This window comes from Oncorhynchus nerka, linkage group LG9a, assembly GCF_034236695.1.
Source record: "Oncorhynchus nerka isolate Pitt River linkage group LG9a, Oner_Uvic_2.0, whole genome shotgun sequence".
NCBI classification, from domain to species: domain Eukaryota; kingdom Metazoa; phylum Chordata; class Actinopteri; order Salmoniformes; family Salmonidae; genus Oncorhynchus; species Oncorhynchus nerka.
Window position 1 is genome coordinate 63854669 of NC_088404.1, and position 17988 is coordinate 63872656.

The 17988-nt window shown below is 40.2% G+C and overlaps 1 protein-coding gene across 10 annotated transcripts in view; it reads left to right on the plus strand.

Moving 5' to 3' along the window:
* Positions 1–17988, plus strand: part of si:ch211-272n13.3 (ankyrin repeat domain-containing protein 26) — an 83716-nt gene that overhangs the window by 18011 nt on the left and 47717 nt on the right. For 9 of the 10 annotated variants that reach the window (XR_010464766.1, XM_065022757.1, XM_065022762.1 and 6 more), the window contains 10 exons: positions 6–198; positions 1919–1980; positions 2077–2164; positions 9843–9886; positions 9976–10054; positions 10175–10219; positions 10321–10341; positions 15690–15992; positions 16150–16254; positions 16363–16439. Coding sequence is in view for 9 of the 10 variants with exons in the window: in XM_065022757.1 (XP_064878829.1) it covers positions 6–198; positions 1919–1980; positions 2077–2164; positions 9843–9886; positions 9976–10054; positions 10175–10219; positions 10321–10341; positions 15690–15992; positions 16150–16254; positions 16363–16439 (1017 nt within the window). In the remaining variant the exon portion in view is untranslated. The remainder of the gene's footprint in view (positions 1–5; positions 199–1918; positions 1981–2076; positions 2165–9842; positions 9887–9975; positions 10055–10174; positions 10220–10320; positions 10342–15689; positions 15993–16149; positions 16255–16362; positions 16440–17988) is intronic. The other variant, XM_065022754.1, reaches the window with a different exon arrangement.

A 17988-nucleotide genomic window follows, 5' to 3' on the forward strand; every position in this document is an offset into this window, starting at 1 on the left:
CTCAGGAAAAAGATTCCACAGAGGATGAAGAAGATTATGATGAAGACAGAGGTGGTGATGAAGAAGATGAGGAAGAGAAAAGCTTCAAGGAGGAGATGGGAAAGACAAAATATCAGACAGAAGACGAGAAAGATGATTCCCTTGTTGATGATTCACCAGTCCCTGGAAGTCAAGACACCTCCAAAGAAAAACAAAGAGGTAACTTGCTAAATCTAGAGATAAAAATCTCTCTGTCCAGAGAGTACTTTACTTGAAATATACAGTGGGGAGAACAAGTATTTGATACACTGCTGATTTTGCAGGTATTCCTACTTACAAAGCATGTAAAGGCCTGTAATTTTTATCACAGGTACACTTCAACTGTGAGAGACGGAATCTAAAACAAAAATCCAGAAAATCACATTGTATGATTTTTAAGTAATTAATTAGCATTTTATTGCAAGATATAAGTATTTGATACATCAGAAAAGCAGAACTTACTATTTGGTACAGAAACCTTTGTTTGCAATTACAGAGATCATACGTTTCCTGTAGTTCTTGACCAGGTTTCCACACACTGCAGCAGGGATTTTGGCCCACTCCTCCATACAGACCTTCTCCAGATTCTTCAGGTTTCGGGGTTGTCGCTGGGCAATACGGACTTTCAGCTCCCTCCAAAGATTTTCTATTGGGTTCAGGTCTGGAGACTGGCTAGGCCACTCCAGGACCTTGAGATGCTTCTTACGGAGCCACTTCTTAGTTGCCCTGGCTGTGTGTTTCGGGTCGTTGTCATGCTGGAAGACCCAGCCACGACCCATCTTCAATGCTCTTACTGGGGGAAGGAGGTTGTTGGCCAAGATATCGCGATACATGGCCCCGTCCATCCTCCCCTCAATACGGTGCAGTCGTCCTGTCCACTTTGAAGAAAAACATCCCCAAAGAATGATGTTTCCACCTCCAGGCTTCACGGTTGGGATGGTGTTCTTGGGGTTGTACTCATCCTTCTTCTTCCTCCAAACACGGCGAGTGGAGTTTAGACCAAAAAGCTCTATTTTTGTCTCATCAGACCACATGACCTTCTCCCATTCCTCCTCTGGATCATCCAGATGGTCATTGGCAAACTTCAGACGGGCCTGGACATGCGCTGGCTTGAGCAGGGGGACCTTGCGTGCGCTGCAGGATTTTAATCCATGGCGGCGTAGTGTGTTACTAATGGTTTTCTTTGAGACTGTGGTCCCAGCTCTCTTCAGGTCATTGACCAGGTCCTGACGTGTGGTTCTGGGCTGATCTTTCACCTTCCTCATGATCATTGATGCCCCCTGAGGTGAGATCTTGCATGGAGCCCCAGACCCAGGGTGATTGACCATCATCTTGAACTTCTTCCATTTTCTAATAATTGCGCCAACAGTTGTTGCCTTATCACCAAGCTGCTTGCCTAATGGTCCTGTATTCCATCCCAGCCTTGTGCAGGTCTACAATTTTATCCATGATGTCCTTACACAGCTCTCTGGTCTTGGCCATTGTGGAGAGGATGGAGTCTGTTTGATTGAGCTTGTGGACAGGTGTCTTTTATACAGGTAACTAGATCAAACAGGTGCAGTTAATACAGGTAATGAGTGGAGAACAGGAGGGCTTCTTAAAGAGAAACTAACATGTCTGTAAGAGCCGGAATTCTTACTGGTTGGTAGGTTATCAAATACTTATGTCATGCTAATTAAAATGCTGATTAAATTACTTAAAAATCATACAATGTGATTTTCTGGATTTTTGTTTTAGATTCCGTCTCTCACAGTTGAAGTGTACCTATGATAAAAAAATTACAGACCTCTACATGCTTTGTAAGTAGGAAAACCTGCAAAATCGGCAGTGTATCAAATACTTATTCTCCCCACTGTATATATGTTTTTAAATGCAACATTTGAAAATAATTCCTTCTTAGATTTCCTTTCTGAGTTGGGTTTGGAGAAGGGAGATGATGAGGAAGACTCATGGGACACTGAGGTACTGTAACAAAACAAGGAGTTTTTTTGGACTCCCTGGTAGCATTGGCCAATGGCCATACTGTCAGATTTACTAACAGACAAACTCCTCTTCCAGTCTGGCTCTGTCAGTCCCAGAAAACATCATGGCCGAGATTCTGCAAAGGTGCCACATGTTTCCATTATTTCAGGGGAGAACAAAGAAGGTAATTCTCATTCCCACATTTATCTGTAAAATGTTTAACCCCATCAGCACTTGATGATCTCTCAGCAAATGGATGGATGACTGCCGTTATAGCTTTGCAATCATTCTAGCTATAATTTGACGCTCCAATTATGACTATCCTGCAAACAATATACACTTTTTTGTCGACCAGCCACCGTGGCAGGTACATTAAAAAAATTACCAGTCACTCATTTTTTTTACCAGACGAAATATTTTTTGTTGCATTAATTACACCAAAAAAACACACAACAAAACGGATTATCATGTTTAGTAATGTTTCTAAAACAAGGAATGTCTTTCTATTAAGAACTGATGTGGTATATTGTTGCATTTATTTTAATATTTTGTGACCTGAGTCTTTTAACCAAAATATCACAGATGAGACCAAACATTTCAGCTGCCCCTTTATGGTTACTGTGGTAACAGGGCCACTCGAGTCTTGAGTTGTGCCTGTGCGAATCTGACTAGTAGAGGCCTACGATGTCTCTTTTCTTCGCTAGCAGTGGTAGCAGACTCAACAATGAAAAACAACCTAACTTGTGAACAAATAATGTAAATAGCCAAGAAACACGAGGATAAAGTCTCACTTTAGTAGTTAGTCCAATGTTTATGCCTGTGCCCATAGAGCCCCACAGTGGAGGTGTCATATTACCCATAGGAGCCATTTCCATGTTTAATATCGTTTTTCCACCATTCATTTTTTTCTGTAGGGAATTTTAGAATAAGGGCTGTGTTTCGTGTAGGCTTACCCTCGGGTGACGTTTTAATAACCATGTCAATCTCCGACAAGTTGACTTTTATCAATGTATTTGGCCCTATATACTCTTCAGATTCGAAAATGCTCAATAGCATCAAAGTAGACATGCAAGACTACAAATCCCTGCAAGCTCCTGCACGTCATCTCTATCTAACATCTTTGCTAACAGGTATTGTGTCAATTTAGTTGCTCAAGACTGTTATATGGAATTTTCAATTCAACAAAATGTAGCTAACATTAGATAGTTAATCCAGAGATTCTTACCTTTGGCACAATTTGTCAGTCTCATCCAGAGCATCATGGCGTTTGTAGTTTTTTATGATATCCACATTAGCAGCTAATTAGCGTTTCATTTTTGAGGGGTAAATACAGGTAAATATATTGCCGTCATTTCCTGTCACAAACTCTGATACCTCCTGCTCCTCTACCTGTTACTTCCAAAGTTTTTTTTAACTTGGTTTTATTTTAATTTTTATAAGTGTTTGTGTCAACACCTGCTACCAACTAGCCAGCTAGCTAGCTAGGTTGCAATGGAGCCCGCTTCACCTGGAATATCTAACAAACATTTTCAGCGCTGTAGAAGCTGTGTTTATTATGCGCTGCTCCGGGACAGTAATGACAACACAGAGTGCCAATGTGGCAATTGTTTGCTCGTGGAGGATTACAGGAATGAGGTGGCTATGCTTAGCAAGCAAATCTCAATTTTGCATGAATTTATGAGGAAAACGCAAATTAGAAAGTTTTCGTTCTCAACTCCTATGGCTTAACGCCACTCGGGCCTAACTTGTCATCTGTCCCTATGCAAATGGTCTGTGCTGCCTGGAATTTGTGTGCCAAAGAAGTCGTCTCCATTTGCTTCTCCTCCTCAATCTTGTAATGAAGACTGTTCCAATCAGCGCTGGTCCAATGTCCCAAGTTGTGGAAACCAAACGCAGCGGCATGCTGCTAAGTGGACGAGATTGACTGCAATAGGTTCGGAGCAGATTGACATAAGAAGTTGTGTCGCTGCACTGGTGCCTGATCTACCTGCACCTTCATTGCTGGGATTGCCTGTGTCTGCAACGACGGTGCTGACTCCAAGTACACTGACTCCAGCAGAGGCTTCGTCATCGCCAACTAGTCCAACGCAATAACGACCTGCCTCTCTCTCGTTGCACTCCACAAGGAGACTGCCTGTTACGCGAATGCAGTAAGCCAAGCTAGCATTAAATGTATCTTATAAAAAAACAATCAATCATAATCACGAGTAAACTACACATGGTTGATGATATTTCTAGATATTATCTAGCGTGTCCTGCGTTGCATATAATCTGACTGAGCATACAAGTATCTAAGTATCTGACTGAGCGGTGGTAGGCAGAAGTAGGCGCGTAAACATTAATTCAAACAGCACTTTCGTGCGTTTTGCCAGCAGCACTTCGGTGTGCGTCAAGCATTGCGCTGTTTATGACTTCAAGCCTATCAACTCCCGAGATGAGGCTGGTGTAACCGAAGTGAAATGGCTAGCTAGTTAGCACGCGCTAATAGCGTTTCAAACTTCACTTGCTCTGAGCCTTGGGGTGGTTGTTTCCCTTGCTTTGCATGGTTAACGATGCTTCGATGGTGGCTGTTGTCGTTGTGTTGCTGGTTCGAGCCCAGGGAAGAGCGAGGAGAGGGACGGAAGCTATACTGTTACACTGGCAATACTAAAGTGCCTATAAGAACATCCAATAGTCAAAGGTTAATGAAATACAAATGTATAGAGGGAAATTAGTCCTATAATTCCTATAATAACTACAACCTAAAACTTCTTACCTGGGAATATTGAAGACTCATGTTAAAAGGAACCACCAGCTTTCATATGTTCTCATGTTCTGAGTAAGGAACTGAAACGTTAGCTTTCTTACCTAGCACATATTGCACTTTTACATTCTTCTCCAACACTTTGTTTTTGCATTATTTAAACCAAATTGAACATGTTTCATTATATATTTGAGGCTAATTTGATTTTATTGATGCATTGTATTAAGTTAAAATACGTGTTCATTTAGTATTGTTGTAATTGCGGTTACTGGCCCAATGCTCAAACCACTAGGCTACCTGCCACCCCATCTGCTTCACATAAAGCCCATTCTTGTGGGACGCTGCTATAGACCACCAAGTGCTTAACGGTCATTATCTGGATAATATGTGTGAATTTCTTGATAATTCATGTGATATCAAGAGTTATATTTTCTAGGTGATTTCCAATATTGATTGGTTTCATCAGGCTGCCCACTCAAGAGAGAGCCTCAATCTGTAACCAGTGCCTGCAGCCTGGTTCAGGTTATCAGTCAACCTACCTGGGTTGTTCCAAACAGCACAGGAATGAAATCAACATGTATTGATAACATATTTACTAATGCAGCAGAAATGTGCTTTAAAGCAGTATCCAAATCCATCTGATGTAGTGATCACAATATAGTAGCCATATCTAGGAAAATGCTGGGCCTAATATGATTGTTTTTTTGTGATTTTTTTATGTTGATGATTAAATAATATTTTCTGGTCTGTGGTGTGTAATGAGGAGCAGCCAGACACTGCATTTGACACATTTATGAAATTGCTTATTCCAGTTACTAAATAAGCATGCCGTCATTAAGAAAATGACTAAAAGCTGTTCAATCCCCTTGGATTGATGAGGAACCTATTGGCAAATGCACTGAAAATGTAGAAATCATGTGACTAAACGGAATAAAAAGAAGAAACTACACTATGAAACAAAGATAAGTCATAGAGAATGACATTAAAACGTTTTGGAGCACCTTAAATGAAAATTTGGGTAAAAAGACAAACTCGGTTCCATCATTCATTGAATCAGATCACAAAACCCACTGATATTGCCAACTATTTGTTTAGATCTTTTAGTTGACAAGATTAGCAAATTTAGGCAGAACATGCCAGCAAACAAAAGCTGACACTACACATCCAAGTATATCTGACCAAATTATGAAAGACAAGCATTGTAATTTAGAATTCTGTAAAGTATGTGTGGTGGAGGTTAAGAAATGATTGTTGTCTATCAACAGTGACAACCAACCAGGATCACCTACTAAAAAGTGTGTGCCCTCAGGCCTGGAGGGAGGCAAAAGTCATTCTGCTGCCTAAGAATAGTAAAGCCCCCTTTACTGGCTCAAATAGCCGACCAATCAGACTGTTACCAAACCTTAGGAAACTTTTTGAAAAAATGGTTGTTTGATCAGATACAATGCTATTTCACAGGAAACAAATTGACAACAGACTTTCAGCATGCTTATAGGGAAGGACATTCAACAAGCACAGTACTTACACAAATGATTGATGACTGGCTGAGAGAAATTGATGAAAAAAAATATTGTGGGTGTTGTTTTTTTTGACCTCAGTGCGACTATTGACGTTATTGATCATAGTCTGCTGCTGTAAAAACGTATGTGTAATGGCTTTACATCCCCTGCTATATTGTGGATAAAGAGTTACCTGTCTTAACATAACATAGAGGTTATTCTTTAATGGAAGCCTCTCCGACATAACTGCGAACTGTTATTCAGGTCGTGGACCTCTCTGGTCAGGTCGTCTATTCTTTTGTTAGTGGAATCCAGAAGTATTTGGACAAAACCCTTTAAGCTATTTTCTTGTTCTAACAACTGCTTTCAGGTCTCTTTTTGTTCGTTTAAAAATATCCTTCACGTGTGATACAGAGACACCACTGTCCTCAATGGTACTCCCTCTGACTTTGGTCTTTGTCATGGTAGCTAGTAACGTAGGTTACGCTGTTACTCCTCGCAGTTCCAGACAAGGCAGGTCACAGAGAAGATTGAAAACAACAAACAGCAGAGATCTAGACAGCCACAAACCTGGTACAATCCGCAGACCCAGCCACAATGGCTAACTGCGTCGCGGGCTGCGTTCAAGATAAACCCGCTAGCCTGATATGCAGCTAGGCTTGCTGTGACACCAAATAGCTCCTCAGACCCGTCCTTGGTCGGCAGGATCACTGGACAGAGACTAGCAGTCCCAGCAACAAATCCCAACTGCGTCATGGGATCCAAACTAAGAAGTTGTACCCTACCAAGAACTTTCAATACACTTTGTAACAACAAACTTTTCAAAACCGAGCTCTTCCTCATTCCGTGTTCAACAGGAAGTGATGATTTTTGAGTCAATCTCTCCACTTTGAGCTAGGAGAGATTGACATGCATTTTATTCATGTTAGCTCTCTACGTACATCAAAGGGCCAGTTGTGCTGCCCTGTTCTGAGCCAATTGCTTTGTGGCACCTGACCATGACTGAACAGTAGTCCAGGTGTTACAAAATTAGGGCCTGTAGGACCTGCATTGTTGATAGTGCTGTTAAGGTAGAGAAGCACTTTATCATGTACAGACTTCTCCCCATCTTAGCTACTGTTGTCAATGTTTTTGACCATGACAGTTTACAATCCAGGGTTAGTCCAAGCAGTTTAGTCACCTCAACTTGCTCATTTTCCACATGATTTGTTACAAGATTTAGTTGAGGTTTAGGGTTTAGTGAGTGTTTTGTCCCAAATTCAATGCTTTTAGTTTTTGAAATATTTAGGACTAACTTATTCCTTGCCATCCATTCTGAAACTAACTGTAGCTCTTTGTTAAATATTGACGTAATTTCAGTTGGTGTAGTAGCTGACGTGTTGAGTAATCCGTATACATAGACACATCGTCTTTACTCAAAGCCTAGACAGCTGCCCTGGGGAATTCCTGATTCTACCTGGATTATGTTGTGTTAAAGAACACCCTTTGTGACCTGTTAGACAGGTAACTCTTTATTCTCAATATAGCAGGAGATGTAAAGCCATAACACATACGTTTTTCCAGCAGCAGACTATGATCGATAATGTCAAAAGCCGCACTAAAGTCTAACAAAACAGCCCCCACAATCTTTTTATCATCAATTTATCTCAGCCAATCATCAGTCATTTGTATAAGTGCTGTGCTTGTTGAATGGCCTGCCCTATAAGCGTGCTGAAGTTCTTGTCAATTTGTTTGCTGTAAAATAACATTGTATCTGGTCAAACAATTTTTTTCCCAAAAGTTTCCTACGGGTTGGTAACAGGCTGATTGGTCGGCTATTTGAGCCAGTTAAGGGGGCTTTACTATTCTTAGGTAGCAAAATGACTTTTGCTTCCCTTTCTACTAGGCTGAAATTGAAGATGTGGCAATATCGTCTACTATTATCCTCAGTAGTTTTCCATCCAAGTTGTCAGTCCCAGGTGGCTTGTCATTGTTGATAGACAATAATCATTTTCATGAGCTGTTCTAACCAGTTAAGAGTTACCAGCAGATGTCTTGATAATAGAAAAATGCAACGAGTCAGTGGTTCCTGCACCATATGCAGTTGCTTTGGAGTATATTTATATATGTTCAACCCATAAATATTCTAGACCTACATGTAAGGGATAAACGCCAAAGTTCTGTACCTTACAGTGGAAATAATGGACAATAATGGAGTTCATTAGATCCAAGGTAATGTACACAACAGAGACGTTTATCACGCTTATACCACAGTTGCCAAGGAAAACAATACGAAAGCACACCTTTATCGTTAGAAATTAGGTTATACATTATATTTTCATTTTAAAGTAAATTCTTAATTTTTCATACTCCTTGTTAGTTCTATTGGTTTGGTTGCCAGAGAAGCAGTTGGTTATACTTTTTATTCTCTCTCTATGGACACGACCCAGTCTTTCGTTCTTTTTGTTCCGTTGCCATTACAGGCTGGAAAAGTTCTTATCCCTTGCTTGCTAACGATCAGGTCAAACAGTGCAGGCATAATGACGGCAAAATAGCTGCATTTGCGTTTGTTTATGCTGTTTTCTAGGTGACATTTATTGGTATACACTACCGTCCAAAAGTTTGGGGTCACTTAGAAATGTCATTGTTTTTGAAAGAAAAGCACATTTTTGTCCATTTTAAAATAGCATCAAATTGTTCAGAAATACAGTGTAGACATTGTTAATGTTGTAAATGACTATTGTAGCTGGAGTATTTACATAGGCTCACAGAGGCCCGTTATCAGCTAATTGATTGTTAGAAAACCCTTTTGCAATTATGTTAGCACAGCTGAAAACTGTTGTGCTGATTTAAAGCAGCAATAAAACTGGCCTTCTTTAGACTTAGTTGAGTTTCTGGAGCATCAGCATTTGTGGGTTCGATTACAGGCTCAAAATGGCCAGAAAGTAAGCACTTTATTCTGAAACTCGTCAGTCTATTCTTTTTCTGAGAAATGAAGGCTATTCTATGCGAGAAATTGCCAAGAAACTGAAGATCTCGTACAACGCTGTGTACTACTCCCTTCACAGAACAGGGTAAACTGGCACTAACCAGAATAGAGAAAGGAGTGAGGCTTCGGTGCACAACTGAGCAAGAGGACAAGTCAATTAGTGTCTAGTTTAAGAAACAAAGTCCTCAACTAGCAGCTAAATAGTTTGTAGGAAATCTGCCAATATGACTGAAAGTGGCTGAAAACAGTGGCTGAAAACAGCTGGTCGTACTAGAAACACCTGGGAGGATTTGACAACCTAGCTCCACTTGTCATGATTGCAACATTGAAGGACATGATAAATTCATGTTCATCACTCACCACATTGTCATAAAAGTCTTAAAACAACAGGAATCCTAGGACCTTTTGTGAGACTGTGGATACGGACCCAGATCTGTTTTGTTATGATCGTCCATTCCCCTAACCACCTACTGTCTCTCAGTGTATTAACCATGATCTCATCTGCATGAGAGACAAAACTGTTCTGGATTCATTTAGCATGGCCAAGCCAGCTCATCCAACTGGCCTTGTGCTGTCCTCCTGACTGTTGAGGCTGAGAGAGCACAGGAGCCAATCACAATGTTTCACCACATTCCCATTTGTTCTCTTGCAGTTTTAAGAAATTATGATAATGATGCCGACAATGTCCCAGAAAAGGTGAGTACAGATGTCGGGAAAACACTCAAAGTTAAGGGCCACTATTCTTTTTGATAAATGTAACAATGTTTTCCTCTCGGTTTCAACAGCCAGAGAAAATCAAAAGGGAAACTCTGTCCATCTTGACCAAGCTTGAACTGTCCAAAAAAGATGCTGACAAAAAGACTGGTAAGGAAACATTTTTTATTGTGTGCTTTAGTATTTATATATTTGTCAATTTTATGTATTATATACTTTAAAAATAAGCCCTTCTATTTGTGCAACGTTTTCCCATATTCTCTTCCACAGACATAATGGAGGAGCTTGGGTTGGGTGATGTTGATGATCTTGAAGGTAATTTCACAACTAAATTAGTTAATTTACCACGTTCAATACCTTGAATCTACCATATAATTAATGTTAACTATTTCTTTCTTTCATTTAACACTTTTAAGAAGCTAAAAAAAATCTTGCAGGTCAGTGCATACCTCCAGTAGGAATAGATTCAATGTTTTGTGATTCTATATAGTTTGTAGTGCTACTTCATCGTCTGAAATGATTGACACTTGATGAAGATGAGCAATAATGACTGTATCAAATAAATTATTCAAATACTGAGCTATGTGGTGTGCAAAAAAAAGGTGCAATTATATTAATGTGGATGCTACTATGATTATGATAAAACGAACTGCAAATGCATCCAACAAGTTAACAACCTCTTTAGGATCGGACCCTTTTTAAAATGTTTGCTTAAAATGACATACCCAAATCTACGGTTCAAGTCGGAAGTTTACATGCACCTTAGCCAAATACATTTAAACTCAATCTTTCACAATTCCTGACATTTTAATCCTCGTAAGAATTCCATTTTAGGTCAGTTAGGATCACCACTTTATTTTAAGAATGTGAAATGTCAGAATAATAGTAGAGTATCATTTATTTCAGTTTATTTCAACAACTGTTTACAGACAGATAATTTAACTTATCATTCACTATATCACATTCCTAGTGGGTCAGAAGTTTACATACACTCAATTAGGATTGTCTTTAAATTGTTTAACTTGGGTCAAATGTTTTTGGTAGCCTTCCACAAGCTCCCAACAATAATTGTGGTGAGTTTCAGCCCATTCCTCCTGACAGAGCTGGTGTAACTGAGTCAGGTTTATAGGCCTCCTTGCTCGCACACACTTTTTCATTTCTGCTCACACATTTTCTATTGGTTTGAGGTCAGGGCTTTGTGATGCCCACTCCAATACCTTGACTTTGTAGCCCTTCAGCCATTTTGCCACTACTTTGGAAGTATGCTTGGGGTCATTGTCCATTTGGAAGACCCATTTGCGACCAAGCTTTAACTGATGTCTTGAGATATTGCTTCAGTATATCCACATCATTTTCCTTTCCTCATGAAGCTATCTATTTTGTCAAGTGCACCAGTCCCTCTTGCAGTAACGCACCCCCACAACATGATGCTGCCATCCCCGTGTTTCACGGTTGGGATGGTGTTCTTTGGCTTGCAAGCCTCCCTTTTTCCTCCAAACATAACGATGGTCATTATGGCCAAACAGTTCTATTTTTGTTTCATCAGACCAGAGGACATTCCTCAAAAAGTACCATCTTTGTCCCCATGTGCAGTTGCAAACTTTAGTCTGGCTTTTTTATGGCGGTTTTGGAGCAGTGGCTTCTTCCTTGCTGAGCGCCCTTTCAGGTTATGTTGATATAGGACTCGTTTTACTGTGAATATAGATGCCTGTACCTTTTCCCTCCAGCATCTTCACAAGGTCCTTTGCTGTTGTTCTGTGATTGATTTTCACTTTTCGCACAAAAGTATGTTCATCTCTAGGAGACAGAACGCATCTCCTTCCTGCGCGGTATGACGGCTGTGTGGTCCCATGGTGTTTATACTTGTGTACTATTGTTTGTCCAGATGAACGTGGTACCTTCAGGCGTTTAGAAATTGCTCCCAAGGATGAACCAGACTTGGCTGATTTATTTTGATTTTGCCATGATGTCAAGCAAAGAGGCACTGAGTTTGAAGGTAGGCCTTGAAATACATCCACAGTTACACCTCCAATTGACTCAAATGATGTCAATTAGCCTATCAGAAGCTTCTAAAGCCATGACATAATTGTCTGAAATTGTCCAAGCTGTTTAAAAGCACAGTCAACTTAGTGTATGTAAACTTCTGGCCCATTGAAATTGTGATACAGTCAATTATAAGTGAAATAATCTGCCTGTAAACAATTGTTGGAAAAATTACTTGCACAAGGTAGATGTCCTAACCGACTTGCCAAAACTATAGTGTGTTAACAAGAAATTTGTGGAATGGTTGAAAAATGAGTTTTAATGACTCAAACCTAAAGTGTATGTTAGCTTCCGACTGTATTTGCCTGTAGCTCAGGACCTGAAGCAAGGATATTCATATTGTTGATACCAAAGGAAACACCTTGAAGTTTGTGGAAATGTGAAATTAATGTAGGAGAATTTAAGACATTAGGTCTGGTAAAAGATAAAACAAATAAAAAAAACGTGTCGCGCCCATCTTTGAAATGCAAGAGAAAGGTTGCAATGTACTGTTCCAGGTTAGGCGCGTTTTCGATTTTGGTCACTAAAATTTTGGCAGCGAAGTTCTGCACAGTTTTAGTCTGATCCAATGAACCACTGCATTTCTGTTCAAAATGTTTTATCAAGTCTACCCAAATGTGCCTAATTTGGTTTATTGATACATTTTCAAGTTCATAACTGTGCACTCTCCTCAAACAATAGCATGGTATTCTTTCATTTTAGTAGCTACTGTAAATTGAACAGTGCAGTTTGATTAAGAAGAATTTAAGCTTTCTGCCCATATCAGATATGTCTATGTCCTGGGAAATGTTCTTGTTGCTTACAACCTCATGCTAATCACATTAGCCTACGTTAGCTCAACCGTCCCGTGGGGGGGACACTGATCCTGTAGAGATTTTAAGAGCCACAAGCTTATTCTAGAGTCATTGCGTGCAAGAAATATGGATCCAAATACTAAACCTTTGACTGCTTTATAAGAAGAAAGTCAATAAATTTGACTTTTGCCTTTTTGACTGAAAAAAGGTACTACTTGTTAACTTACGGATTAAATCCCGTTAATGGGATCGATTTGACAACAGTCAGTGAAAGTGCAGGGCGCCAAATTCAAAACAGAATTAAAATTCCTCAAACATACAAGTATTATGCACCATTTTAAAGAAAAGTGTTGTTAACCTCTCTGGGTTAACAACAAGCAAGGGAAAATGCAGAGCGCCAAATTCAAATAAATTACTATAAAAATCTAACATTCATTAAATCACTCATACAAGATAGCAAATTAAAGCTACACTTGTTGTGAATCCAGCCAACATGTTCAAAAAGGCTTCTCTGTGAAAGCAAATGATGCTATTATCTGAGGATAGCACCTCCGTTAACAAAGAGAGAAACCATATTTCAACCCTGCAGGCGCGACACAAAACGCAGAAATAAAAATATAATTCATGCTTTACCTTTGACGAGCTTCTTTTGTTGGCACTCCAATATGTCCCATAAACATCACAAATGGTCCTTTTGTTCGATTAATTCCGTCAATATATATCCAAAATGTCCATTTATTTGGCGCGTTTGATCCAGAAAAACACCGGTTTCAACTTGCGCAACGTGACTACAAAATATCTCAAAAGTTACCTGTAAACTTTGCCAAAACATTTCAAATTTTGTAATACAACTTTAGGTATTTTTTTACGTAAATAATTTCTAAAAATGAAGATGGGAGGATCTGTGTTCAATACAGGAGGAAAACAAACTGTAGCTGGCTTTCTGGTCATGCGCCTCTATCTAACAGTACACTTCAAGTGACCCTCGTTCAAGATGGCCGTACTTCTTCATTACACAAAGGATAAACCTCAACCAATTTCTAAACTGTTGACATCCAGTGGAAGCGATAGGAACTGCAAGAAGGTCCCTTAGAAATCTGGATTCCCAATGAAAACCCATTGAAAAGAGTGACCTCAAAAAACATCTGAATGGTTTCGCCTGCTAAAAAAGTTATGTTATACTCACAGACACGATTCAAACAGTTTTAGAAACTTGAGTGTTTTCTATCCAAATCTACTAATACTATGCATATCTTATCTTCTGGTGATGAGTAGCAGGCAGTTGAATTTGGGCATGCATTTCATCCGGACATGAAAATACTGCCCCGTCACCAAGAAGTTAATCCAGCCACAGTGTCCCATTTCAAAAAGGCTTTACGACGAAAGCATACCATGCGATTATGTTAGGTTAGCACCTCATCACAGAAAAACACAGCCATTTTCCCAGCCAAAGAGAGGAGTCACAAAAAGCAAAAATGGAGATAAAATGAATCACTAACCTTTGAGGATCTTCATCATATGGCACTCATAGGACTTCATGTTACACAATACATGTATGTTTTGTTCGATAAAGTTCATATTTATATCCAAAAATCTCAGTTTACATTGGCGCGTTATGTTCAGAACATGCAGTGATTTTGCAGAGAGCCACATCAATTTACAGAAATACTCATCATAAATGTTGATGAAAATACATCTGTTATACATGGAATTAAAGATATACTTCTCAATGCAACCTCTGTGTCAGATTTTAAAAAAGCTTTACGTTTTTCCGTAAAAAACCATGCAATAATCTGATTACAGCGCTCAGACACCAAAACAAGCCATACAGATACCCTCCATGTTGTGGAGTCAACAGAAGTCAGAAATAGCATTATAAATATTCACTTACCCTTGATCTTCATCAGAATGCACACCCATGAATCCCAGTTCCACAATAAATGTTTGTTTTGCTCGATAAAGTCCATCATTTATGTCCAACTACCTCCTTTTTGTTCGCATGTTTAGTTCACACATCCAAATTCATGAGGCGCAGGCACACTTAGTCCAGACCAAAAGTCAAAAAAGTTATTTTGCAGTTCGTAGAAACATGTCAGTTGATGTATAGAATCAATCTTTAGGATGTTTTTAACATAAATCTTCAATAATATTTCAACTAGACAATTCCTTTGTCTTTAGAAATGAAAAGGAACGCAGCTAGCTCTCACGGCAGCGCGCATGACTTAGCTCATGGCATTCTGCTAGACCCCTGACTCAAACAGCTCTTATTCGCTCCCCCTTCACAGTAGGATCCTGAAACAAGGTTCTAAAGACTGTTGACAGTTAGTGGAAGCCGTAGGAAGTGCAATCTGACCAAATTTCCACTGAATATTGGATAGGCAAAGACTTGAAAACCTTTTCTCAGGTTTTTGCCTGCCATATGAGTTCTGTTATACTCACAGACATCATTCAAACAGTTTTAGAATCTTCAGAGTGTTTTCTATCAAAATCTACTAATAATATGCATATCTTAACTGCCTGCTACTCAGGCCCAGAAGCTAACTCTGGGCACCTTATTCATCCAAGCTACGCAATATTGCAATATTGCCATCCATAAGAAGTTAAACAAAATATCTTTCTCTGAGCATTTGTATTAGAATTAAAATAATTGGTGTACAATATAGCTAAGTATATGAATTATTTATTTTATACAGTCATTATTGCTTATCTTTATCAAGGGTGTCAATAATTTCAGACCCCACTTTAGATTTTGGGTAAGGCCCTGTGTTAGACTAGCGTCCTGTCCAGGGGGTGTACATAAAGCTGCCTCACGCTACAGAAACAGGCTCTTGCTATGAGCTGTTCTGGCTCAAACAAGCCAAGGCTCGTGGAAGGCTACTTACTTTGCTAAAATTGATCCCCTCAGACATGCTGATTGTCTGACTGTTGTCTCCGTGTTGCTGGTGCAGATGCCTCTGATTGGGACACGGCCAGCACCGCCAGCAGGAGAACCCTCCCCGGCCACGGAGTGCCTTCCCCCGGTGGCGAGGAGCTGAGGGAGGAGGCCTCTTCCCGATCCCCCGTCCCTCTGCCGGCTGTCCAGGAGCAGGAGCCAGATGCATTAATAGCGGAGAGGAGTGGTCCTGAGGAGAAGAGACACTTTCTTTCGGAGAGACCCCTCCCATTGGCCAGCCCGCGCTCCCTTACCCCTCAAACCCAACCCCAGCCCTGTGCTCGGAAGATGCTGCTCCAGAGAACAGAGAGTGAGGAAGGTAAGGGAGTAAGGAGATTATAGATACTGCATGTACTTTTGAGTGGCTTTCTGGCTAACTTCAAAACAGAAGTTCTGTAACTTTAGATGGGCTTTTTGTCCATTGGTGCCAAGGATGTAAGCAGTGCATAAATGTACTTTTTCTTCCTTGTTCTTAGACTTTAATTGGGATTCCAACCACGTGAATACCTCCACCCCCAGCCCAGTCAGGACTGGGAAGCAACTACCAAACGTAACAGAGACCGTCGAAGTGTTGAAACCTAGTGAGTAACCTAAAGTTTACCTAATTAATTAGCTTTGATTTAAGACTGACTATTTGCAGACGTACATCCACTGCTGCTCTTGTTAAAATAGGTTCTATCTCCCTGCAGATAACCCTCTGCATGAGCCCTCGCCAGTGAAGCAAGAGAGCGAAAGCAGTCCAGAGCCCGAGGAGCAGGCACAGGAGGTGGGGGCCTTAGTCAGGGAAAACCTTCTCCAGCTTACCTCATCTCATCCTTCCGCCAAATCACTACATATTCCCTGCTTTAAAATATATCTAACGTTTTTACTTTACCACCTCTAACCTACCTCGTCACATTTTCTACTTCACAGTAGTGTATAATCCCCATCTTACAATATAGCCTATCATACCCACGGCATGGTTACAAATAATCTACATCACCTCCACAGCATCTCGTCTCTCATGACCCACTACACCACAAACTGCCTTATGAACACCCTATGTAGCCCCTAACTGACACAGTAGGCAAAACTATACTGAACACAAATATAAACGCAACGTGACCTGACTGCAGTTCGGCGTCGTAACGGTATTCAGTGGGAAGATTTTGACATTCGATGGCCACTGGCAAGCTGGAGAAGTATGATGAAGATGAAGCTCGGTTTCAACTGTAACGGGCAGATGGTAGACAGCGTGTATGGTGTCATGTGGGCGAGTGGTTTGCTGATGTTAACATTGTGAACAGTGTCCCATGTTGGAGGTGAGGTTTTGGTATGTGCAGGCATAAGCTACGGACAACGAACACAATTACATTTTATCGATGGCAATTTGAATGCACAGAGATACTGTGACGAGATCCTGAGGTCCATTGTGACTATATGCGTATGCCCTCACCGGTGAAGCAAGAGAGTGAGAGCAGTCCAGAGCCTGAGGAGCAGCCACAAGAGGTGGAGGCATTAGTCAGAGAATACCATCTCCAGTTTACCTAATCTCCTACCCCCACAAATCACTACATTCCCCTACTTTAAATTGATCTAGTCTTTCTTATTTTACCACCTCAACCCTGGAGAGGAGTATAAATGGGCTCAACCAATATGCGACGAGGTGCAACCCAAAAATAATATAAACATTTTGGAAGGAATAGCCGAAACTCACACTAATTAAAATCTAGATATTAAAATCATGACCGTTTGGCCATGACTACCTCCACACCCCCTCGTCACATTTTGTACATCATATTACTGTAGTGTACAGCATTCCCCTACCTTACAATAAAGCCCATCATTCACCTGGCATAGCTACATTTCATCCACATCACCCATCTCATCTGCCATCATCCCCTTCACAACAGACTGGCTTATGAACCACCAATGTAGTCCCTCTCTCAACCAGTAGGCAAAACTAATTGCAATGACATTGAGTTCATTGCTTGTATAAGGACATTTAGCATCCAAAAAATACATATTTATCTGGTGTAAACTGATTATCTGAACAGATAATAACCAAAATATCTATGTTCTCTCTGGTTGTAACAACGGCTATATGACTTCCCATCTTTTCAACCAGAACCCGTTTAAAATCAGAAAATGTATATCATTAGTACATAATGTTCCAAATTTTGACTGCCGGCCACTGACTATTTTATGAAATATTAGTCTTGTTATTGTGGCAAAGTGGTACAAGTTTGAATGTTACCTGCATGCCCCTACACACAGTTTTCAGTGTTTTTGTGAACATTCGTGCTTTGTATACCCTAATTGTAGATCCCATTGTA